Source organism: Phacochoerus africanus, chromosome 13 (genome assembly GCF_016906955.1).
Source record: "Phacochoerus africanus isolate WHEZ1 chromosome 13, ROS_Pafr_v1, whole genome shotgun sequence".
NCBI classification, from domain to species: domain Eukaryota; kingdom Metazoa; phylum Chordata; class Mammalia; order Artiodactyla; family Suidae; genus Phacochoerus; species Phacochoerus africanus.
Window position 1 is genome coordinate 24,774,182 of NC_062556.1, and position 25,141 is coordinate 24,799,322.

The following is a 25,141-nucleotide window of genomic DNA, read 5'->3' on the forward strand; positions in this document are numbered from 1 at the left end:
GGAGCTCCTGTTGTGGCTCAACAGGTTATGAACCGAATAGTATCCACGAGGATGTGGGTTCGATCCCTGGCCTTGCCCAGTGGCTTAAGGATCCAGTGTTGCTGTGGCTGTGGTGTATGCTGGCAGCTGGAGCTCCGACTGCACCCCTAGCTGGGGAACTTCCAGAAGCCAAACATGTGGCCCCCCAAAATGCAACATAAATACATAATTTTTTTTAAAAAAAAAGCATTCTTTACAAATTTCTTAAGAAGTCTTACCAATACCAATACAATAATTATTTTAAAATGATGACTCATTTGTTTAAGGGTTTAGCCTTAACTTCATTAAAATTTAAAGAAAACAGTCATTTGAACAGTACACTTTGAAAGCCTAGTACACTCTGAAACAGTACATTATTATGCCACATAATTGCAGTGGCTTTCAAATCATTAAAAAGCTCTTCTTTAGCAAATAACATCTACCTAATAAGGAACAATTGTATTTTCATTCATTACAAAGTGGTTGCTTTCCCCAATAACATGTATCTATATGAGATAAAAGTAAAGATAAATCTTCACTACATGTCTGAGAGATGGGAAGGATGGAATGTTTTCTCAAGATAAAGTTCATCCATATTCTCCTTAAAAATTCCTAAACTTTTTTTTTTTCTTTTTACGGCCCTGTACCCATGGCATATGGAAGTTTCCAGCTGAGGGGTTGACTTGGAGGTACAGCTGCCGGCCTACACCACAGTCACAGCAGTGTAGGATCGGAGCCATATCTGCGACCCACACCACAGTTCATGGCAACACCACATCCTTAACCCATTCCCTAAGTGAGGCCAGGGATCGAATCCACACCCTCATGGATAGTAGCGGGGTTAACCCATTGAGCCACAACGGGAACGCCCCAAATCCCTAAACTTTAATTATTTATTTATTTTTGGGGGCTGTGCCCGTGGCATATGGAAGTTGTCTGCTATTCCAGGCTAATCTCTGAACCTGTGCTCTCGTTCCACCCCCTTCAGTTTACTCAGCAATCGCGCTCCATCAATGACTCCCTTTCTCTCCTGAAGCTTCAGCTTCAACTTTTTTTTTTGTCTTTTTGTCTTTTTAGGGCCACACCCATGGCATATGGAGGTTCCCAGGCTAGAGGGAGAATCGGAGCTGTTGCTGCCAGCCTACACCACAGTCACAGCAATGTGGGATCTGAGCCGTGTCTGTGACCTACACTGCAGCTCACAGCAACGCTGGATCCTTAAACCATGGATCGAGGCCAGGGGTCGAACCCACGTCTTCATGGAACCTAGGTGGATTCATTCACCACTGAGCCATGACGGGAACTCCAATGAAGCTTCAACTTCTGACTCCAACAATCCTTTCCTCTCTTTACAGAGACATACTCAAACCCATTTTTTTTGAAAAAAGCAAAAGACCACCGCCAACAAAACCAGAGCTGCCTCTTCAAGCCTGAGCATTCTTTTTGCTGTATGTCTGCTCCTGCTTTTAATAACCAAGCTTGCAGGACAAGTCATCCAGGCTGGCTTTCGCTGCCTTTCCACGCAGCATTCCCCGTGCAGCCTGATGCAGGCCACCCTCCACTGCAACTACTCACATCAGCGTGACCGAATGACCTCCCTATTCGCAAAGGCAACAGATGCTTTGCCTTTCTTCTTGGACCTGACCTCTCTACAGCATTTGATGTTGGGCAGCTTCTGCCTTGAAACGCTCTTCCGCTGGCCTTTTCATAACATCACTGCCTCCTGATGTTCTTTCTACACTTCAGAATGCTCTCTCTGCCATTATTGGTCCGACCTTACATTTTTGCTTTTTCCCAGGATTCTATTCCTGGCTTTCCTCTTCTCAAACTCAACTGTCCCTGGGGAAGGGGGGGGGGAATAGTCACACCATGAATTATCTCACATGCCCATAAATCAATAAGACTGGATCCGAACTCATCTGCTTCCTCTCCATCCCCCAGCCCAACCAGTGACTATCCCCATCACAGCCCTGCTCTGTACTGGTTTATCGGCCTGTCCTCCCTGTCCTGGCACACCTAGGGGACGGACATAACACACTGCTGTCCGTAGGGGTGGCTTCCCAGGGAAGGGGCAGGGAGTGACCCAGCAGGAGCAATGCATCTGAAAAGACCTAAGGAAAACGGAGCTCTAAGAAGGACCCCAGATGAACTTCACTGAACTATACCATGACTGTCTTGAAGGAAGTGACGTATACATATGTTTTCATCTCTCAATTTCTTGTATTTTATTAGCATAAATGCCTGGCACTTGGCAGATACCCAGTTCATCTTTAATGGATAGTTTGGTTCAAAGAAGTAGAAAAAGAATGGGATTATCTGCTGAGCTTTGAAGAATTGGTAGAATTTTTCAACAGCTATAGATGGAGGAGGATTCATTTAAGCCAGCGGGAATGAAAAATGCATTAGGCACAGAGAGAAATGCTGGACTGGTGGGATATACAAGGATACGTCGTTATCAGTAATGCTAGAGTGCTCACGCGTGATTTTACAGGACTTCCCGATGGAGTCACAGATGCAAGGTGACAGGCAATGGCGAGCCAGTAAGGCCTCTTAAGCAATGCAATTTGCAATTGGGAAAAGAAAACAACAACAAAAACCTGGAACAAAGGACACCTCTTTAAATAGCTGCCGAATGAATTACCTAAGTGAGAAGAAATGAAGGCCTGAACTACAGCAGCCAGACTAACAGTAGAAGAAAAGCATTACCTCTTTTTAAAATTGAAGATAAAAAAAAAAAACCAAAAACCGTTTTGAATATTCAAGAACAGTGGCATTAGCTGAACATTTAACAGAGGTGAAACACTTGAAGCATTAAAATTAAAAGGTCTAAAACGGAAAAGAATCAAATATTTAAAAAACCCATGTAATCCCTTGGTTTACTGACCCACACAAGCATGAACGGGGTTTGGTGTTGGGGTTGACAGTGACCTTTATCAAGTGCATGCTGTTGGTAAGGACTCCCACGAGCATGACACCCAGCTGGCCACCGAGGAGGGCGTTCTGTACAGGCTTAGGCAAGGTCATTCTACAACTTTGGAGAAGGCAGTGAGCAGAATAGAACCATACCGTGAAGCTGTTGTTAGCATTTTTTGTGCTGGCTTCAGCTACACTGGCATCTGAGAGGTCAACTTCATCAAATATCAGAGACTGTTAATGAAAAAGAACACAGATATAATAAGTGAAAACTTAACGTACTGCTCCTCCATATTATTTTTACCCTCAGGTCATGACCATGAAGCCATGTCAGGAAATGGGAATAGAAAAGGAAGAGAAATGTAAGTTAGCAATGACTTTGTGGGTAAAACCATGATGTTCAACTGACACATAAATCCCAAGCTGTAAAGGACCTCAGAGAGCTCCCTGGTTCACTGCTTCATCGCAAGATGCTCTGTGCGCTCTGGAAGCCTCGTTTATGGGGAACCTGCTCAGTGCGTGACATACACACATACTCACGCCCCCTCCCCTTCCCCCACAATGAGAAGAACTAGGCCCGGCTCATATCGTGGCAGGTTATCGAACGTTTAGATTGTCCTCATCTATAACTGCGTTCAAATGAGACGGTGCGGGTGCTCTGCAAATAGAAGACGATGTCTCTTCTAGACTCTTAAAAGTGGCTTTAATCGAAAGGTTTCGGTGTTTGAAAACGCCACAGAAATAAAATCTTTACAAATGTACAGTCGAGAGATCAGGAAATTCTAGTAAATAAACACATCCTTCCCACTTTTAGTAGGTTGCTCATTGTTCAAATCCATTCAGTGTTCCTTCAGCAAGGCAGGTATAAACACTGCCCATCTAGAACTGCAGAAAAAGGGGCTCCATCATCTAAGAGTTTCCACCAACCCCGAGATCTCAGGGGGTTGTGCAACTCTACTTCAATCCAGCCAATCTGACATAAGACTTGTTCCCGGATGAGAACAAATTTATAATCTAGCACAGGAGATGAGATGGACACGACTGGCTTTAAGTAAGACAGACTATTTAAAAGTGGGAAAGGAGTAGTTCCCGTTGTGGCTCAGCAGTTAATGACCCCGACTAGCATCCATGAGGATGCAGGTTCGATCCCTGGCCTTGCTCAGTGGGTTAAGGATCCAGGGCTGCCGGGAGCTGCAGTGTAGGTCACAGACGCGACTTGGATCCCACTTTGCTGCGGCTCTTGCGTAGGCCAGCAGCTCCAGCTCTGACTGGACCTCTAGCCTGGGAACCTCCATATGCCGCAGGTGCGGCCCTAAAAAGATAACAACAACAAAAAAAGTGGGAGAGGAGATAGCACAACATGCTTTGGGAGGTCACAGATAATCTCTCCAGCAAAAACCAAACTTTCTCTTGTGGATAATGGGATAAAGACAATGATGGGGGGAATCTTAAAGAAAACAGGGAATTTCTTCAAGGGAAGAAAGGCAGACAGAGCGAAAATTATCCCGGGCATGGGAAACATGGGGCAAGGCTGTGGGCTAGCAAGTGGTCAGTGCTGTCTGGAGATAAATGTGAAGAGCCAGGACGGAGCCAGATCAGGGACCACTGTGAACATAATGACTTTTAAAATAAGATTATTTCACTTGGTTATTACTTGTACAGCTGCATAAACTAAGAATTAGGTTTGTGGGGGGTTTTTTGTTTGTATACTGCTGTATAACTCCACTAATTATATCAGGAACACATATTTTTTTATTCTAGAAATTATCAATTATTCTACTGGCACAAGTAGCAGTAAGTCTTAATTTTAAAAATTGAAGTATGATGGACATACAATATTACGTTAGTTTGGGGTGTACAATCTAATCATGTAACAATCTAATACATCATCAAATGATACCACTGAGTCGAGTAACCATTTGTCACCATACAAAGTTATTACCGTATTTTAAACTGTATTCCTTATCCTGTGTATTAAATCTCCATGATAAGAATTCCAGTTATTTATTTTATAACTGGAAGTCTGGGCTTCTTAATCAATCCCCTTCAGCTATTTCACCAAGCCTCACATACCCTCCCCTCTGGCAACCACCCATTTATTTTCTCATCTATAAATGCTTCTGTTTTGTTTGTTCATTTGTTGTTGTTTTTTTTAATTGCGCATATACACGAGGCTGTATGGTATTTGTCTTTCTCTGTCTGATGTATTACTTAGTATAATACCCTCTATGTCCATCCATGTTGTTGCAGATGTCCAAGATTTCATTCTTTCTTGTGGCTAATATCTCATTATATTCATTACCAGTAATCAGTCTGTTCAGATCTCCTATTTCTTCCTGATTCTGTCCTGGAAGATTCTATGTTTCAAGAAATGTATCCAGTTCGTCCAGGTTGTCCAATTTGTTGGTACATAATCCTCATAGTAACCTCTTATGACCCTTTGCATTTCTGTGATGTCAGTTGTAATTTTTTGTTCACTTCTGATTTTATTTATTTGGTTCTTTCCCTTTTTTTCTTGATGAATCTGCATAAAGGTTATTGAGGATATCTTTTCAAAGAAAAACTGCTCTTGGTTCCACTGCTCTTTTCTTTTCTCTTTTTAGTCTCTATTTCATTTAATTCCACTCTGATCATTATTGTTTCTTGCCTTCTACTAACTTTGGACTTGTTTGTTCTTCTTTTTCTAGTTCCTTCAGGTGTAAGATTAGATTGTTTGAGATTTTTCTTGTTTGCTGAGGTAGGCCTATATCATTATCAAGTCCTTAGGACTGCCTTTGTTGAGTCCCATAGACATTGGAACATTGTGTTTCTGTTTAATTTGTCTAAAGGTATTTGTTGATATCCTCTTTGATGTTTTTCAATGATCCACTGGTTATTAAAAAGCTTGTTGCTTAGACTCCACATGTTTGTGTTTTTTCCAGTTTTCCTTGTGATTAATTTCTAGTCCCATACTGTTGTGGTCAGAAAAGATGCCTGATATGATTTCAATTTTTTTAAGAATTATTGAGATTTGTTTTGTGGCCTGATATATGATCTTTTGTGGAGAATGTTCCATGTGTACTCAAAAAGAATGTATATTCTGCTGTTTTGGGGTGGAATGTCCTGTATATATTATCAAGTCTCATCTAGTACAAAGTATCATTTAAAGCCAGTATTTTCTTATTGATTTTTTTGTCTGAATGACCTGTCCATTGATGTAAGTGGGGTGTTAGAGTCCCCCACTATTATTGCATTACTGTCAATGTCTCCCTTTACATCTGCTAATATTTACTTTATGTATGCAGGTGTTCCTGTGTACACTACAGTTAAGTCTTCTTGTTGGATTGATCATCATTAGATAATGCCCGTTTTTGTCTCCCGTTACAGTCTTTTTTTTTCTTTTTTTTCTTTTTACCATTTCTTGGGCTGCTCCTGCAGCATATGGAGGTTCCCAGGCTAGGGGTCGAATCTGAGCCATAGCCACCAGCCTACACCAGGGTCACAGCAACGTGGGATCTGAGCTGTGTCTGCAACCTATGTCACAGCTCATGGCAACGCTGGATCCTTAACCCACTGAGTGAGGCCAGGGATCGAACCTGCAACCTCATGGTTCCTAGTCAGATTTGTTAACCACTGAGGCACGACAGGAACTCCTAGAGTCTTTATTTTAAGGTCTATTTTGTCTGACATAAGTATTGCTACCCCAGATTTCTCTTCCTATTTGCGTGGAATGTCTTTTTCTTTTCAGTCTCTGTGTGTCTTTATTTATTTATTTATTTTTTGTCTTTGCTATTTCTTGGGCCGCTCCCGCAGCATATGGAGGTTCCCAGGCTAGGGGTCAAATCGGAGCCGTAGCCACCGGCCTATGCCAGAGCAGCAACGTGGGATCCGAGCTGCATCTGCAACCTACACCACAGCTCGCGGCAATGCTGGATCGTTAACCCACTGAGCAAGGGCAGGGACCGAACCCACAACCTCATGGTTCCTAGTCGGATTCGTTAACCACTGCGCCACGATGGGAACTCCTCTGTGTGTCTTTAGATATGAAATGAGTCTCCTGTAAGCAGGACATACATGTTTTGTTTTTGTAACTATTCAGTCATCCTATGTCTTCTGATTGGAGCATTAAGCCCATTTACATTTAAAGTAATTATTAATCCTGCTGTGTAGCACTGGGAACTATATCTAGTCACTTAGGATGGAGCATGATAATGTGAGAAAAAAGAATGTATACATGTATGTGTGACTGGGTCATCTTACTGTACAGTAGAAAATTGACAAAACACTGTAAACCAGCTATAATGGAAAAAAAATCATTTTTTAAAAAAGTAATTATTGATATTTTTTACTTATTGGCACTTTGTTCATTGTTTTCTGGTTACTTTTGTTGTTTTTCTCTGTTCCTTTCTTCTTTTCTTGCACTCTTCCCTTGGGATTTAATGAGTTTCTTTAGTATTATGTTGTACTCTTTTCTCTTTATTGTTTGCCTCATAAGTTTGTGGTTCTTATGTAACAACCTCTGTATTTAGCAGTCTATTTTATATTGATGGCTACTTAAGTTTGACAGCTTTCTAAAAGCACTATATTTTTACTTCACCCCCCCTTTTATGTTTTTGATATTATCTTATTCTGTGTATTATTTAACTAATTATTGTAGATATAGAGTTTCACTAGTTTTGTCTTTTAGTCTTCATACTAGCTGTGGGTGGGTGACCCACGACCTTTATCATATTTTTGCCTTTACTAGCGCAATTTCCTTCTTTCATAATTTTCATATTTCTAGTTACAATTTTTATTTTTTTATCATTTATAATTTTTTCTTTTCTGTTTAAAGAATTCCCTTGAACATTTATTATAAAACTGGTTTAGTAGTGGTTAACTACTTAAGCTTTTGCTTGTCTGGGAAACTTTCTTTCAATTCTGAATGATAACCTTGCTGAGTAGAATATTCTTGTTATGTTTTTTTTCTTTCAGTACTTTGAATATGTCATGTCACTCCCTTCTGGACTGTAATATTCCTACTAAAAAGTCGGCTGACACTCTTATGGGGGCTTCCATGTATTTAATTGTTTTTCTCTTGCTGCTTTTAAGATCTCTTTTTATCTTAATACTGTGACATTTTAATTATGATGTGTCTTGGTATGGGTCTCTGGGTTGACCTTGTTTGGGGCTCTCTGTCATTCCTGGATTTGCATCTGTTTCCTTCACCAAGTTAGGAAAGTTTTCAGCCATTACTTCTCTGAGCAGGTTTTCTGTCCTTTTCACACGTTCCTCTCCCTCCAGAACCCCTTAAATGTGAATGTTCCTACATTTGATGTTGTCCAAGAGATGCCTTTTTGTTTCTCTTTTCTTTTTGATGTTCTGAGTGGGTAATTCCACTAGCTTGTCTTCTTGAGGGCTGGTCCTTTCTTCTGGATCATCTCATTTGCTATTGCTTTCCTCTGGTATATTTTTCACTTCCATCCTTGTATTCTTCAGTTCTGATTGGTTCTTCTTCACATGTTCTACCTGTTCTTCTCCCGAGTTCAATGACTATCTTTAGGACCATTACTTGGAACTCTTTCTCTAGATGGTTGCTTATCTCCATTTAACTCAGTCTAATTCTGAGGTTTGTCTTGTTCTTTCATTTGGAACATATTCCTTTATTTCTTCATTTTGTCTCTCTGTGATGGTTTCTACATATTAGGTATGTCTTGGCTAGGTCTTGAAAGAGTGGCTTTGTGTAGAAAGTATCCTGTGGGGTCCAGTAGCAAGGTCTCCCCTGGTTACCAGAACTAGATACTCCAGGAGGGTCCCCTGTGGAGGCTGTGTGTGTCCTTCTGTTGTGACTGACTGCAATTACAGAGGGTGAGGTTGTATACAAGGTTGGACCTCAGTATGGCTGGCTGCAAGGCCCAGCTGCAACTGTTGTTGGTGCTCTGGTGTGTGGGGCTGACTCCCAGGGCAAGATCCACTTTGTGGGGAACTCTCATGTTGGCCAAAGGTGTCCTCAAGGACTAGCAGGGCAGGGGGCTGCTTTGGAGTGGGCTCCAATGCTGATTAAATGTGCCCACTGTAATATTTATTTTTGAAGGAACAGTAAAATATCAGCTTTAAATGGCTCAACATTGCAAATTTTTTTCTTCCAAAGCTACATCATTTTTATTTCATTCAACTGTTAAATAAAAATTATTTTAAGTCTTGTTTTTATTTCAATTAATTTTTATTTCTAATCACTACCATAATTGAGTGATTGTTTTATGCCAGGTATTATGTAAGCATTTCATGTACATTATTTCATTTAAGCCTCTCAACTACATATGCTTTCTATGGCCATTCAACCAGAGTGTGCTGGGACTGGGATACGAACCCTTGTTTGAAATCAGAGTATGCCTCTTGTGTTCAGGAAAAGATTATGAGGTTTAAAGTTTATTATATCTAATAGGGTTACACTGAACTGTTCCTTTTAATTGTGAGAAAAAAAAAAAAGAAAGCAAACTACACTAGAACCTTCCTATAAGATTGTCCTTAGGGGACAAGTCATGAAATTGACCCAACTATACCCCTGTGGGATTTGGTCCAAGATGAATCACATTTACATGAAATTCATATAAGAGCAGTAATGCTATAATGAGCACCAAGACAAAAACAGTTTGATGAAATCAAAGTTTCAATTCCATCTACAGCCTTCATGTGCTTGCAACTAGTATTCTCTCGAATTACCTTTGAGTCCTTTGCATAATAAAGTGTACGACCTCGAAGTTTGAAGTATCGCTTTTTCCACCTTTGGAAAGAACTGGTTTGCTTCAACAGTTGTCCCTCTTTAATACTGGTCTAGGGAGAAGCAGAAGCACAACGACATGATTAAAATGAAATTCAAAAGCAAATAAAATTCACTTTCATTTGGTTAATGACACACTATCATTAACATTTTGAATTTATTATTTCTCATGTCTTCCAAAGTACATGAGAGAATATTTTATTCTCCTTGTTCAACCAAGAGAAGACATGTGCAAAGCCCCAAGGAGGAAAGGTGAATTTGACATGGTACCCAGCTCTCAAAGCAGTCACAAATAGTATGGAGGACACACGCACACAAACTAATACTTTTGATATGGTGTGATGAGTACATGGACATATACAAGTAGACATATATACTTGTATATAGTAAAAATGCAATAAATGGTAGAAGGGTAGAGGTTCACTATAATGTAATAGTTAAGAAGGTATGGGCTTTAGAGCCAGAAACCCTGTGATCAACTCTTGGTGCCACCACTTAGTAGCTTGATGATATTAGGCAAGTCAATAAACCTCTTCGTGCCTTTACTCATTTATAAAACGGGGAGGACAACAGGATATACTTCACAGGGTTGTTGGGAGGAATACATTTTAAAAACATGCATTTAATTGATTTATTGCATGGCGTACAGTAAAGGCTCGGTAAATGTCAGTTACCATCAGCTATATCTTATTGTAACAAACACATACTCAAACTATGGTGTGTGGTGATCCAAAGAAGGAAGCATCAGCTCTGCCTTAGAGGGAGTCAAAGATATCCTCCTGGAGGACAGCCTTCCATGAGTCTTCAACTTTATCAGAATGATGAGGGGTGGGAAGAAGGGTATTTTAGGTGTGTGCAAAAGTAGACAGGTTTAAAACATTATAGATATTTGGGGGAATCTTCACAGGGTTTTTGCTTATCAATACAGGGTAGGGCATGCAATGAGGAGGAGCAAGAGATATGGCTGGAAAAGGTGGGGAGGGGTTCTGTGACTCTGGGCTAGACCTTGTGCTAACGTTTATGTAGCAAGTTCATTTCATCACCACCAGTCTTTTTAGGGCTACATCCGCAGCATATGGAGGTTCCCAGGCTAGGGGTTGAATCAGAGTTATGGCCACCAGCCTATACCACAGCCGCAGCAATGTGGGATCAGAGCCGTGTCTGTGATCTACACCACAGCTCACGGCAATGCCAGAGCTGTGGCCACTGAGAGAGGCCAGGGATCAAACCTGAGTCCTCACGGATGCTAGTCAGATTCGTTTCTGCTGAGCCAAGACGGGAACTCCCCCCAAGGATGTTCCGACCTCATCTAGTATCTCTCTCATGGTCCCCTCCAAACACAAGGGTGCTACGGTGCTTTGCTTTTAAGTAGGCATTCACGCATACCCCTTACAACTTCACATTACCTACTCTCTCCTCCTGGATGCTCTTCTGACCAACTCCTTCGCCTCCTTCACGTCTCTGACCTTCTTGATGAGACCCTCACTGACCACTTTAACATGCTTTCCATAGTTCCTCCACCCTGATCTTATTTATTCCCCCACGCAAAGCACTTTACATTTTTTAATGTATAATGTAATTTACTTATGTAGTATATTGACTGTGCTACCCCTATTAGAATACAAGGTCCCTGAGTTTATTACATCTAATAAAGTTAAATTTCATATTTCATTTTAATGGAAGGAAAGAAAAAAGAGGGAAACTTCATTTGTAGCAAACTAAACCTACAGCTTTTCTATGAGACCGTCTTCAGGAAATGTCACAGTAATGACTCAAAGAGGTCCCCTTGGGATGGGGTCCAAGGTGGGTCATATTTATCCTGAATTCACAGCAGAGCAGTAATGCTACAGTGAGCCTCCAAGACAGAACCAACTTATAGAGCCAAAAATTTAAATCCATCCCACTGGACTACATATCGATGTGTCTCAAGTACCTCAAGACAGTGTCTGGCACATAGGATATGGAAATCTGTACAAGTGAAGTCCAGATGCTGAGATAAAAGCCACATTTGTTTGACACTAGAGTTTCTTTCCAGCTTGAACATGATACTGTCTTTTATTATCAATGAGACATAAAATATTGAGAAATTGATTGTTGTCTCCAATACAGTAGTTAGATCATATGAATGTTTACTTTCAATTTTATTAAAAGATTTCCTCTAGAGCTTGCTCTCAGATGGTCCCCCAGGAACTGGGAGAGCATTAAAATGTAATGATGACAAAATACTTTTGAAACTTCACTACCAGAGAGCCCGACTTAGAATCAGACAGACAGACTTCAAGCCAGGCTCCACTACGTACTAACAACATAAACTGGGCAAATGACTTCAGTTCTCTGTGTCCCTGTTTCTTCCTCTAAAACATGGGAATCATAATGACAAGTTCCAAGCTTGTTGCATCTAATTTAATTATAAGATAATGCCTGGAGAGCACTTAGCATTCTATCTGGGTTACAGAAAATATTCCACAAATGGCAGAAAGGATTATTATGATATCATTAGGCTATTAAGGTCAGGGAGTATTTGCCAAGCACCAAATTATAAGAGCTTCTTGGAAGAAGTGAAAAGTGTTTACAGGCCACTGTGAGGGCAAATAACAGCTGGAGTAGAAGGAGGGTGTCCAGAGAGGAGGTTAAGGAAGGCAAGAGCCAGGAGAGGCTGGCCGCAAAGGGGAGCTTGCTTTTTACTCTAAGTGCAAAAAGCTAGTGAAATGTCTAAGGCAGGAGAGTGGGGAGAGGGGTGAAAAGGGAAGTGGAGAACCAGTTAGGAGGCTGCTGCCGGAGTCCCAGGGAGAGACCGGGAAGATGCAGCTAAGGTTGTGGCATCACTGAAACACACAGAAGTAGAGGAGGTTGAGATGTCATTTTGGAGGCAGCATCTACCGGCCTTGGTGATGCGAATGAAGAGCAAGAGAGAGAAAAGGATCAAGGGAAAGGGGGCAGCATGTGCCTTTGGTCACTACATGCAAAAGACTGAGAGAGAAAGGGGCATTAATGAGGAAGAGTTAGGTGGTGGGCTGCTCTGCTGCACAGCATCTGATGTTACGCAGGGCTCTTGGAGAGTCTATGTCTTTTTTTTTTTTTTTTGTCTTTCTAGGGCTGCACCTGGGGCATATGGAGGTTCCCAGGCTAGGGGTCGAATTGGAGCTGTAGCCACCAGTCTACGCCAGAGCCACAGCAATACCAGATCCAAGCTGAGTCTGCGACCTACACCACAACTCACGGCAATGCTGGATCCTTAACCCACTGAGCAAGGCCGGGGATCAAACCTGCAACCTCATGATTCCTACTCAGATTCATTAACCACTGAGCCCAGATGGGAACTCCCTAGAGAGTCTATGTTCTTAAACCCAACCCCAAAGACCTGAAAATACTATGAGAACATAACCTATCCAGATAAAATTCTGGGGAATTCAAATGATAAATGTAGGTGTTTTGAGATTCTTGCAAAATTCTATTTAGGGAAATGAGGAAGAAAAGTTAGTATTTAGTGTATTTACGTTCTATAAGCCTTTTCTTGGTGTGTGTTGGGGGTGGGTGGGACACATTCACCACATGCAGAAGATCCCCAGGCCAGTGACTGAACCCGTACCACAGCAGTACCAGAGCCGCAGCAGTGACAACGCCGGATCCTCAACCTGCTGAGCCACCAGGGCACTCCCGAATAAGCACTGTTTTTAAGAAAGCATAGGGAGTTGCCATCATGGCTCAGTGGAAAAGAAATCTCATACAGGTTCAGTCCCTGGCCTCGCTCAATGGGTTAAGGATCTGGCATTGCTGTGAGCTGTGGTGTAGATTGCAGACATGGCTCGGATCCTGCGTTGCTGTGGCTGTGGTGTAGACCAGCAGCTACAGCTCCCATTCTACCCCTCGCCTAGGAACCTCCATGTGCCACGAATGCAGCTCTACAACACACAAATAAACAAAAAGCATAGATAACCTAGTATTTCATTCTCCACATGGTTATCAGAGTAATTTTCTAAAATGAAAACCTCATTACATTACACCACTGCTTAAAGTCCTTCCTTAGTTTTTTTTCTCTCTTTTTTATTGAAGTATAGTTGATTTACAATGTTGTGTTAGTTTCAAGCGTATAGCACAGTGATTGAGTTATATATATGTATTTTTTTTTCTTTTTCAGATTCTTTTCCCTTATAGGTTATTACAAAATATTGAGTATAGTTCCCTGTGCTATAAAGGAGTAAATCCCTGCTGTTTATCTATTTTACATATAATACTGCCTATCTGTTAATCTCAAACTCCTAATGTATTCCTCCCCCATTTGATAACCATAACTTTGTTTTCTATGTCTGTGGGTCTATTTCTGTTTTGTAAATAAATTCATTTGTATCTTTTTTTTTTTTTTGCTTTTGCTTTTTAGGGCCACACCCATAGCACACAGAAGTTCCCAGGCTGGAAGTCAAATTGGAGCTACAGCTACAGCCTGCACCACAGCCACAACCACGGCAACTGGGGAACTGAGCCATGTCTAAGACCTACACCACAGCTCACAGCAGCGCTGGATCTTTAACCCACTGAGCCAGGGATCAAACCCGAATCCTTATGGATACTAGTCGGGTTTGTTACCGCGGAGCCACAATGGGAACTTCCTTTATTTTTTTTTTTTGGCCTGCAGCGTAAAGCACAAACTTCTGTGTGTATCAGAGAAGCCCCCTGTGTCATGCTGTCCAAACTCGCTGATTTTGTTCCTTCCCAGGCTCCTCCCTCTTCCCCTGTCTTGAAAGCTCCCAGTCATTTCAACTCTGACCCAGGGCCACTGCCCCTGGAAGGTGTCCCTACCCCCTAGGAAGAAGCAAACACACCCATGTTTGTCCTTTGAATATGTCCTTCTCCTGCCACCTGAATGACTACTGAATGGCACCTCTGTGGTCCCACCAGGCTGTGACCTTCCCAGAGCAAAAACTGTGTCCTACATGTTTCAATATCATCACCAACTGTCACATTAGCTGACACCTGAAGGCCTCCCTAAATGTTAAACTGAACAACTTTTTTTTTGGTCTTTTTTTGGTCTTTTTGCCTTTTCTGGGGCCGCTCCCACGGCATATGGAAGTTCCCAGGCTAGGGGTCCAATCGGAGCTGTAGCCGCCAGCCCACACCACAGACACAGTCCCGCCAGATCCGAGCCTCCGAGCCTCGGCTGCGACCAGAGCTCACTGCAACTCGGGATCCTTAACCCACTGAGCAAGGCCAGGGATCGAACCCGCAACCTCATGGTTCTCAGTCGGATTAGTTTCCGCTGTGCCATGATGGGGACTCCTGAACAACTTTTAAAGGGTGAAATGGTATGTAACTCTGTCTTTTAAAACAAGGAAAGAATTAGAAACCAGGAAAGAGGAGCTGTAAATGATATTGTGGTTTCCAGCCTTCAGCAAGGCTGAACTTGCTTCTTTTCACTGTGCATAAAAACAGCAGATATGATGCAAAAAAGTAGGCATGGGCCTTGAGGTACACTGGGTGAGGGGTTGGGGAGAGAGAGTCAGGGAGACAGGAAAATATTGGTCTATCTTGATTTTAAGAATATTGCTGGGAGTTCCCGGTGAGGCACAGTGGAAATGAATCTGACTAGGAACCATGAGGTTACAGGTTCGATCCCTGGCCTTGCTCAGTGGGTTAAGGATCCGGCGTTGCTGAGAGCTGTGGTGTAGATCACAGATGTGGCTTGGATCCCACACTGCTGAGGCTGTGGTGCAGGCCGGCGGCTACAGCTCCACTTAGACCCCTAGCCTGGGAACCTCCTTATGCCACGGGTGCGGCTCTAAAAGGACAAAAGACAAAAAAAAAAAAAAAGGATATTGCTAATATAAAGATGTTCCTTACAAACACTTCAAAAAATAATTTATCTGTGTTTTTCTATATAACTTTATGTTCTTCAAATCTTGCATAAGCGTGGACAAATTTGCAAGGTGTGATGCTGTGATTTATACAAAAACGTTAACATAGAGTTCTTATCATCATGCATTTACAAACTTCTCTGCGTTATAATACACAAACAGTTCATTTTAAATTCTTGAGGAAAGAAAAAAAGGAAAGGAAAAAAATATCCGAAGCTAGTTTGCTTCCTCTAGAGTTGTGATTAAAACGACTTAACCAGGAGGCAGTTAGTCACATCAAAGTTAATCCTCAAAATAAACTTCTGTTTATATATGGCGAGTTAAACAAACACTTCTCATAAAAGAAGGAGCATAACAAAAATGATTAATATGCAACAGCTCCAGCAAATACAATCATAGAAGCAAAGTGCGGTTCAGAGAAAAATGATGTGGCTTGAAAAAAAATCTCAAAATCATGAGCAAACTGAGTGAAGCAACAAGGAGTCTTTCTTTAAAAATCGCAATATTTACGATATTCAATATTACTGCTCAATGAGAATAACAAACTGAATTTAGTAACAGGTAAGAAATAGTTATGATCACAGCGTGGTTATTAACAATCCTTTAAAAATAAGTATTAGGGAGTTCCCACCGTGGGGCAGTGGAAACGAATCTGACTAGTATCCATGAGGATGTGGGTTCAATCCCTGGCCTTGCTCAGTGGGTTAAGGATCTGGTGTTGCTGTGGCTGTGGTGCAGGCTGGCAGCTGCAGCTCTGATTCGACCCCTAGCCTGGGAACTTCCATGTGCTGTGAGTGTGGCCCTGAAGAGCAAAAAAAAAAAAAAAAAAGTATTAGACTTTAATTTTATTTTGTTCACGATTTCTAGAATAAGTGATAAATTCTCCCCTCTCTCAAAAAAGGGCTTAGAAACATTTACATTTAACCACCCTGCAGGCCTATCATATCACCTGGCAGGCATTCGTGTCACACTGTCTGCCCCTCGTGAAAAATCGGTAAAGCCCTATAGCCCCCACTGTAATCCAATAACTCAGTTTTCCCATATGAAAAACAAAATGAATGCAGCTTTGAAAAAAAAATGTGTTTCAATAAAATAAGCTTTAAAAGTTCTAAGATCTCGTTTCTAGCTGGCTTTCTGAGACTGTTTGCAGTCCAATGCCTTCAAGCTATGGAATTGCTTACTGCACAATTTTAGCTCGTTGCTAAAAGCCCACGAAAGTAACTTCTCTATTAAATGATACACACCCAAGGGCTCAGCATTTCACTGAACATTTCAGAAACACTTCTGTGTCACCAGTTGCGGTGGCTTTGGTGGCAAACTGCTTCAACGTCCCGAGGAGAGCGCAACTGTGCAAAGAGCCGCTCACTGAGCTTTTTCATTAAGCAAAGAATCTTGGAAAAATCAGTTATGGCCTGATTTATCTGATAAATGTACATTTTCCTGGGTTGGCTTTGGGAGGAGGGGTGCATCAAATAGGTGCGGTGAAGAGCCTGATGTGGGAAAGTGGAAATGCCGGTGATGACTCATCTTTGACAGATACCTCCAGAAACTCCAGAAGAATCTTGAGTTTCTAGTCTTGTCCCAACACGACCCCTTGACTTCTTTTCTAGGGAACGGGCACGGAATTTGTTGTGATGGGAGAGTTGGGTTGTTACAGACTAAAGGGTTGGGGGGGATCTGAACCCCCTGACTTGATGGTACCAGGCAGCAGGGCCTTTGGGAGGAGATGAGGTCATGAAGGTGGAGTCCACATGAATGGGATTGGTGGATCAATACCCTTGTCTAGGAGACCCCAGAGAGCTCTCTTGCCCCTTCCCCTGCGCCACGCGAGAACACAGCTAGAAGATGCCCGTCTATGCAGCAGGAAGCAAGTCTGCACCAGACACTGAATCTATTTCGACGCTGATCTTAAACGTCCCAGGCTCCAGATCAGTGAGAAATAATACCTGTTGGTTGAGCCACCCAGTCTGTGGCCTTTTGGTCACAGCAGCCTGAACAGACGAAGACACGGGGTCAAGAGACTTTTTCCCACCCTGTATTTCATAGGTAATCACTTCTTCCCTATTTCTTTTAACTCTGTCTACTCTGTCCTCCCAAACAGAATTACTCTTTGTCTTACGCCTTTCTCTGCCTATCCATTTTGTTACGCAAGCTCCAGGAAAGCTGTCTTTGTCCTCCTGGTACCTGTATGGAATTTCTAACATCATGAGTCTACCGGGCTTCCCTGAATAATAAGCCTCTTTAGTTTTACAGGCTTTAATCCCTAAAGTGGAAATAATTCCTGTATAGCTTTATGAGGTGACTGTGATACGTGAAACAATGGGTATGAAAGAATACATACGTCTTTTAAAAAGGCGACATGACGGAGTTCCCTGTCGTGGCTCAGTGGTTAACGAATCCGACTAGGAACCATGAAGTTGCGGGTTCGATCCCTGGCCTTGCTCAGTGGGTTAAGGATCCGCATTGCCGTGAGCTGTGGTGTAGGTTGCAGACGTGGCTCAGATCCTGCATTGCTGTGGCTGTGGCTGTGGTGTAGGCTGGTGGCTACAGCTCCAATTCGACCCCTAGCCTGGGAACCTCCATACGCCGAGGGTGCGGCCCTAGAAAAGACAAATAAATAAATGAATAAATAAAAAGGCGATGGGACAAGATAGCACCATAATCAACATTAGTCCCCATGACAAGCGTTACTTATGACAGAACAGATCTCATCTCTTCAATCCATCCCTTCCCACTCCTCCTGCCTTCGTCGTGGTTCGAACCCATCTCACTCCCCTGAACGCAGCAGTTCCCTACATGTTCCCCAAGCTGTCAGTTTTTCCCACCACTTGTCCATTCCCCCCGGTGTGGACAGAATGATGCAGGAAAAACTGTTTTGATCCCGCCAAACTCGGGTTGAACAGGTTCCGTGTTTCCTATCACCCATTGTCTAAGCCCAGACTTGGTGAGCTGGGCACAGACACTTTCTTCCGTAAATGGTAAATGACCCACCTTCTTTATCGGCTTCATCTTCGGCCGTCCTCCCAAATCCACCTAACAGTAGAGGCAAAGGGAAGTGCCTGCCTATCCCCAAATCTTCCACGCCTCCCTGTGCCCAAGCTTTCCACGAGCTCGTCCTCCCACTCACACAGTTTCCTCTGCTGCTTCTTACAAAGCATCCTATTGGCCTCCAAGGCTCCGCCACCATCATAGCCTGAAGGCTCCCACATAACGTTCAGCATTAATTGTGTGGCATAGGAATTTTCAAAAATTTGCGTCTCCCCCTCTCTCCTGTATCTTGTTTATGGTTTCATCCTCCACATATCGCCATGCACTTGATACAAAGAAAATAGTATCTGTGAATATATTTGTTCAATAATAAGCACAATGTAAGAAAGTAAAGTCAGGATTAAAACTTTTATTTGCTGATAAGACCTCGAGGCATTCAATGGAGAAAGATATTTCAATGTTTCTTTCCAGCAAGTCAATATACTGGCAGAAAGTATCAAAGAAATAGAGCTGACTCCTAAAAAGAGTCCTGGATTGAGTTCCATTCCTGGCTCCGTTTACTGGATTTGTGGCTGCAAATAAGTGATAACACCTATAAGCCTAAGTTGCCCTACCTGCAAGGTAAAGGATAAATATCACCTGCCCTATATTCCTCAGAGCTGTTAGGACAAAACAAAAGGAAGTGTAAACATCCTTCATAAACTACCAAATGCTGTATAACATATCATAAGCAAGGTACTATTTTAACAGGTCCTACCTTTGGGGAAAAGGTGCTTTTAGTGGAATTGATACAGTTCAATAAACAGATACCATTTCTGAACAAGGGCCCAGTGCTTATATTTATTTATTTTATTTTTTCATCTTTATTTTTTTGTCTTTTTGCTTTTTCTAGGGCCGCTCCCACAGCACATGGAGGTTCCCAGGCTAGGGGTCAAATCGGAGCTGTAGCCGCTGGCCGACGCCAGAGCCACAGCAACGCGGGATCTGAGCCGCATCTGCAACCTACACCACAGCTCACGGCAATGCCGGATCCTTAACCCACTGGGCAAGGCCAGGGACCGAACCCTTAACCTCATGGTTCCTAGTCAGATTCATTAACCACTGCACCACAACGGGAACTCCAGAAAAGGCTTTTCACTACAACTCCTAGGACCTCTTCCTTTCCAAAAAGGAAAAAAATCAATCTGTCAAATCAAAGCCATGCTGTACAGTAGAAAACTGACAGAACCCTGTAAACCAGCTATAATGAAAAAAAAAAAGGCCAGTCCTGCTGCAGCATGCCCTGCCCGCCCAGGGCTGATCAAGTCTGCATCTCGAGAAACAGAGAGACCACACATGCACAGGACAATATAATGAAGAAGCCGTCATTTCCTCAAGGCCCAGGGAAGGGCTCAGAAAAGTGTGATTATACTCCAAATATCCTCCTTCTTTTGTCTGAAATCCCTACCCTCTAATTTAGGGACATTTACCTTTAGCGTGTGTTATATTTACACATCCATTCATTCTCAAGCCAAATAACGGACGTTATCCAACATATTCTAATTACCCTCCACATCAAGAAGCCGTCTCCTGACGGCTCCAGTTCTTTGTTCCCTATACTGGTTTGTAATTGCCTTAGAAAAAGCTATGGATACGAGGACCTTCCTGAGACGAGAGTTATTTTGCGACGAGGTCTGTGTGAATTCCTAAAATTAAACGTGTTCTCCATGTTGGATATCGTCCTCCTTTAGGAGTTTCTAAATGTTATGTTCCTAATTGCTATTACAGAGACAATCGAATAAAAGAAAAACATACGATTCTAGAAAGTGCCGTCATCCTTTTCTTCAAAGGAGAAGGAACCAAGTGTCTCCGCTCTACACACATGGGATCCACCTTTTTCATAAAACACCCTGAACTACAGCATATTACCACAGGGGGGTGGTGGTGGTATGCCCAATGCCAGGCTTTTTCTTTCAGAGCCGGGAGGGAACGGAGCTGGACCAATCCTTGCCTAGATCCGCGAGTGGCACGTAACACCTCTGTTGCACCCGGGGAAAAAGTCTACCCCGCTCATTCTCAATGCACCTCTTCCTTTACTCAACACCCCTTACTCACGTCCAAGAATAATCCCTTTGCCTCCATGTGACATTTTGATGGAACTACTTTTCTACTTGACACAATTATTTTGATGTAGGGGCACGACTTTTTTTTTTTTTTTTTGGTTTTTGTCTTTTTAGGGCAGCACCTGTGACATATGGAGGTTCCCAAGCACAAGGGGTCAAAAGAGAGCTGTAGCTGCCAGCCTACATCACAGCCACAGCAACACTGGATCTGAGCCTCGTCTGCGACTTACACCACAGCTCATGGCAATGCTGGATCCTTGAACTACTGAGCGAGGCCAGGGATGGAACCCACATCCTCATGAATGCTAGTCAGGTTCATTAACCACTGAGCCACAATGGGAACTCCTGATGCAGGGGCATTCTGATGTGGCTAAAATAAACTACTAAACATTATGTTTCTTTATTTATTTACTATTATTATTATTATTTATTTTGAGGGCTGCACCCATGGCATATGGAAGTTCCCAGGCTAGGGGTCAACTTGGAGCCCTAGCCACAGCCTACACCACAGCCACAGCAACACGGGATCCGAGCCAGGACTGCAACCTACACCACAGCTCAGGGCAACATCAGATCCTTAACCCACTGAGTGGGTCCAGGGATCGAACCCACAACCTCATGGTTACTAGTCGGATTCATTTTCACTGTGCCACAGTAGGAACTCTTATTTATTTATTTTTAACTAGTAAGTAATGTGCATAGCAAACTACCTCAGGGCATGCCTAAGTCTCACCAAACTGCTCCCCCTGGTTCCCAGTCCAGACAGCAGTGGGGCCAAGGGGTCACTGGTCACAGGGTCCAGCTAGTCACGGATAGGACAGGAAATGAAGTGATGCTCAGAATCTGGCCGCATCTAACCAGGAGTCCTATCTTGACCCACATGCTTATCTCAGAAAGGGCTATTAACCATGCTGGGCAAAATACCAGCTTATTTTCTGGAATTTCTATTGTGTCTTCAATAGTCTGCTCTTCAAATTCACTAGTTCTTCACCAGTAATTATTTGGGCTCCCACTTCATAGCAAATTCACACTTAGATTTCTGCCAGTACTGTGTGAGAGGTGGGTAGGTAAACAGATGGGTAGGTGGGCAGACAGGTATGAAGACAGGAAGGAAGAGAGGGAAGGAGGGAGGAAGGAAGAAAGGAAGGAAGAAAGTTATTTTTTTAAATCATAAACCCGGAGTTCCCGTCGTGGCGCAGTGGTTAATGAATCCGACTAGGAACCATGAGGTTGCGGGTTCGATCCCTAGCCTTGCTCAGTGGGTTAAGGATTCAGCATTGCCGCGAGCTGTGGTGTGGGTCGCAGACACAGCTCAGATCTGGAGTTGTTGTGGCTGTGGTGTAGGCTGGTGGCTACAGCTCCGATTAGACCCCTAGCCTGGGAACCTCCATATGCCCTAGAAAAAGGCAAAAAGATAAAAAAATAAATAAAATAAAATCATAAACTCCACTCTAATGATGGTCTCAACTGGGCAGGGCTGATACCCCTAAAAGGATAATGCGCTTCTTGTAGATTTTTTTAAAAAGAACATCTTAATTGTTTACAAAAATGAATACAATCAAATGTCGAGTCCTTTGTGATCAGAACGGGGCAGAGTAAAGGTCAGAGATGAAGGCTGTGCACATGTCGAGGTAAAACAGTAAAACACACACACACACACACACCCACACACACACAGGGGTTCCAAGCTTTGGTTACGACCATATGTTCCTTTATCCGGCTCCATCCCCTGTCCTCCTTGTCCTCATCCTGGAGCTTCCCTGCCCCACTCTATCCCTGGCCAGAAAACTTGCCTCCTCCCTCCTTGTGCTTTGCTCTTCTCTCTTTGCCTAGTAGGATACTCATTTGTTTAGATGGTCGGCACAGGGTGCAAAGCCACAGCCTGGGTGCAAATCGTGGCTCCCCAGCTGACCAGTTGATAAAGACCTTGGGCAAATTACTTAACCTTTCGGTGCCTGAGGTCCCCAGGGCCGCACCCATGGCATATGGAAGTTCCCAGGCTAGAGGTCAAATTGGAGCTCTAGCCACAGCCCACACCACAGCCACACAGTGTTGACAGCAGTTCCCGGCACAGGGGGATCAGTGGATTATCAGTTGTTCTTATGATACTCTTGCTCCTGCTCTTTATGGGGCAGTAACGTCCCCAAAGGCAGGACCACATTGACTCCATCTCTGTATCCCCAATACCCAGCACCACGCTGTCACCTCAGTGGTACTTATCATTTGTTTGTTAAACTGATTTGACCTCCTCCCTCTGCCTTCCATCTCTGACTGTCCCCCACCCGCCCCGCAAGTCTGCTCTCAGAAGGTTAAAAATTTGTTTCACCTTGTGATGATCTCCTGGGTTACAATCTGCGCCTCCCTCTCCTTTAAACATCTTTTTTTTTTTTTAAAGTGATGTATAGTTGATTTACCACATTGTGTTAGTTTCTGGTGTATAGCAACGTGATTCAGTTATATACACATAAAACTGCATCCCTGAGGATGCAGGTTCGCTCCCTGGCCTCGCTCAGGGAGCGAAGGGTCTGGTGTGGCTGCAAGCTGCAGCACAGGTTGCAGATGCAGCATGGATCTAGGTGGCTGTGGCTGTGGTGGAGGATGGCACCCTAGTCTGGGAACTTCTATATGCCGAAGGTATGGTCCTAAAGAGAAAAGAAAAAAAAAAAAAAGAAAAAAGGAAGGAAGGAAGGGTACTTATATTCTTTTCAGATTCTCTTCCCTTATAGGTTATTACAAAATACTGAGTATAGTTCCCTGTGCTATGCAGTAGGCCGTTGTTAGTTATCTATTTTATATAGAGCAGTGTATATACGTTAATCCCAAACTCCTAATGGATCCCTTCCTTCCTTCTTTTTGTTAAAAATGTAGAATAATCTTGTTGCCTCTTCCCTTTTCTTTAGTCTCAATGGACAGCTTTCGCTCCTTCTTTATGAAAACTTCCCCTTGGCTATTTCCAAATATATCCTCGTGGCTAAATGTATTGCGTGAACTTTTTCTCCAATTATGTCCTAAAACAAATCTCTACGTTAATTCTCAATCTTCCACGCCAGCTCCACGTACAACTGCTTACTCGATGAGATGCTATCCCCACCTGAAACTCAACGTGTACATTTTATTTCATGTCCTGTATGTCTTTGTACACTAATTTGGAAAAAACCATCAGTCTGGTCTGGGAGACCTAGATTCTAATTCTGAAACTTCCGGGAAATAACACCCCTCTGGGTAATCTGGAATTCAATCTGGAATTCAAAATGAACGCGGCACCTTCCCTCAGCAGCTCTGCTCCTCTTCCTGGGACCCCATCTGTTAGAAGCAGCAGCATTTTCCTAAGCTCACAATCCCCAAACTTCTGAACCATCTTTTATTCTCTCTTGCCTCTCAATTCCTTCGTTTGCCTTCCAAACGCTCTTGACGTGGGGCCTTCCTTTCTGTTCCTGCTGCCGGTGCCCAGATTCTGATAACTTTGTTCATTCTCACCCAGACGCTAGCCATGACCTCCTACGGAGAGAAGAGGTCCAGCGCTGAAGGAAGAATCTCCTGCTGGATGGGCCAGCCTGGCTGCCACCTGCACTAATCCTTCATTTGGAATTGACTGCCTCCCCTTAAAGTCCCACTGACATGTGAAAAACAACTCCACTCTCTCTCTCTCTTTTTTTTTTTTTTTTTGGTTTTTAGGGCTGCACTCCAGGCATATGGAGTTTCCCAGGCTAGGGGTCAAATCAGAGCTGCAGCTGCTGGCCCAGACCATAGCCACAGGATCCGAGCCATGTCTGCGACCTACACCACAGCTCATGGCCATGCCAGATCCTTAACCCACTGAGCGAGGCTGGGGATTGAACTCGAGTCCTCATGGATACAAGTCAGATTCATTAACCATTGAGCCATGACGGGAACTCCAACAACTCCACTCTTGATAGCCCATCATAAAGTGGAGGCAACTTTAAAGACAGAACACGCAAACAAGGCTTTATCGAAGGTTGGCCATCACAAAAGATGAAACGCAGAGAAGACCTCGCCAGACAATGTGAACAAAATACCTGCTCTCCCGCAGACATGTGAGCCCAAAGAGGGACATAGGACCTTTCGGTCGTGGCTCCCCGCCCAGGTGCTTCCCGACCACCAAAGAGCACAAGCTCAGGCAGACATCAGGCTCAAAGGCTCTGAAGAAAAAACCAAGAAGCTGAACCGTCCTGATCACCTGTCCAGGGCCTGTCCTCGCAGCTGTCCCTCCACTCCCGGGGATGCTGGCTTACCAGCCAGGCCCCCGCTGAACGCCCCAATCCATCCCAGGCTCCCTATGGTTCATAAAAGAAAATCACATGGATCCAAACTAGTCCCCTCTAATTAATTCTCTATGCCCTGTCCCTCCAGAATTGTTTCCTTGAGACACAGCGCTCCTCCTGTCACTTCCCTGTTCAAGATCTTGGTTGGCTGTTCATAAACCACAGGATCAAACAAAACCTCTGCTTTCAAGACCCCTGACTGCCTACCTCTTCACTGCTTTTAGCCCTCTCTCTATGTGCAGCTTCCAG

The 25,141-nt window shown here is 43.3% G+C and overlaps 1 protein-coding gene across 6 annotated transcripts in view; it reads right to left on the reverse strand.

Moving 5' to 3' along the window:
* The window catches only part of DGKH (diacylglycerol kinase eta), a 185,588-nt gene that overhangs the window by 96,221 nt on the left and 64,226 nt on the right, over window positions 1-25,141 (reverse strand). For all 6 annotated transcript variants that reach the window (XM_047755789.1, XM_047755788.1, XM_047755790.1 and 3 more), the window contains exons 3-4: window positions 9,613-9,723; window positions 3,085-3,165 (exon numbers count right to left, since the gene is read on the reverse strand). In XM_047755789.1, coding sequence (XP_047611745.1) covers window positions 3,085-3,165; window positions 9,613-9,723 — 192 coding nt within the window. The remainder of the gene's footprint in view (window positions 1-3,084; window positions 3,166-9,612; window positions 9,724-25,141) is intronic.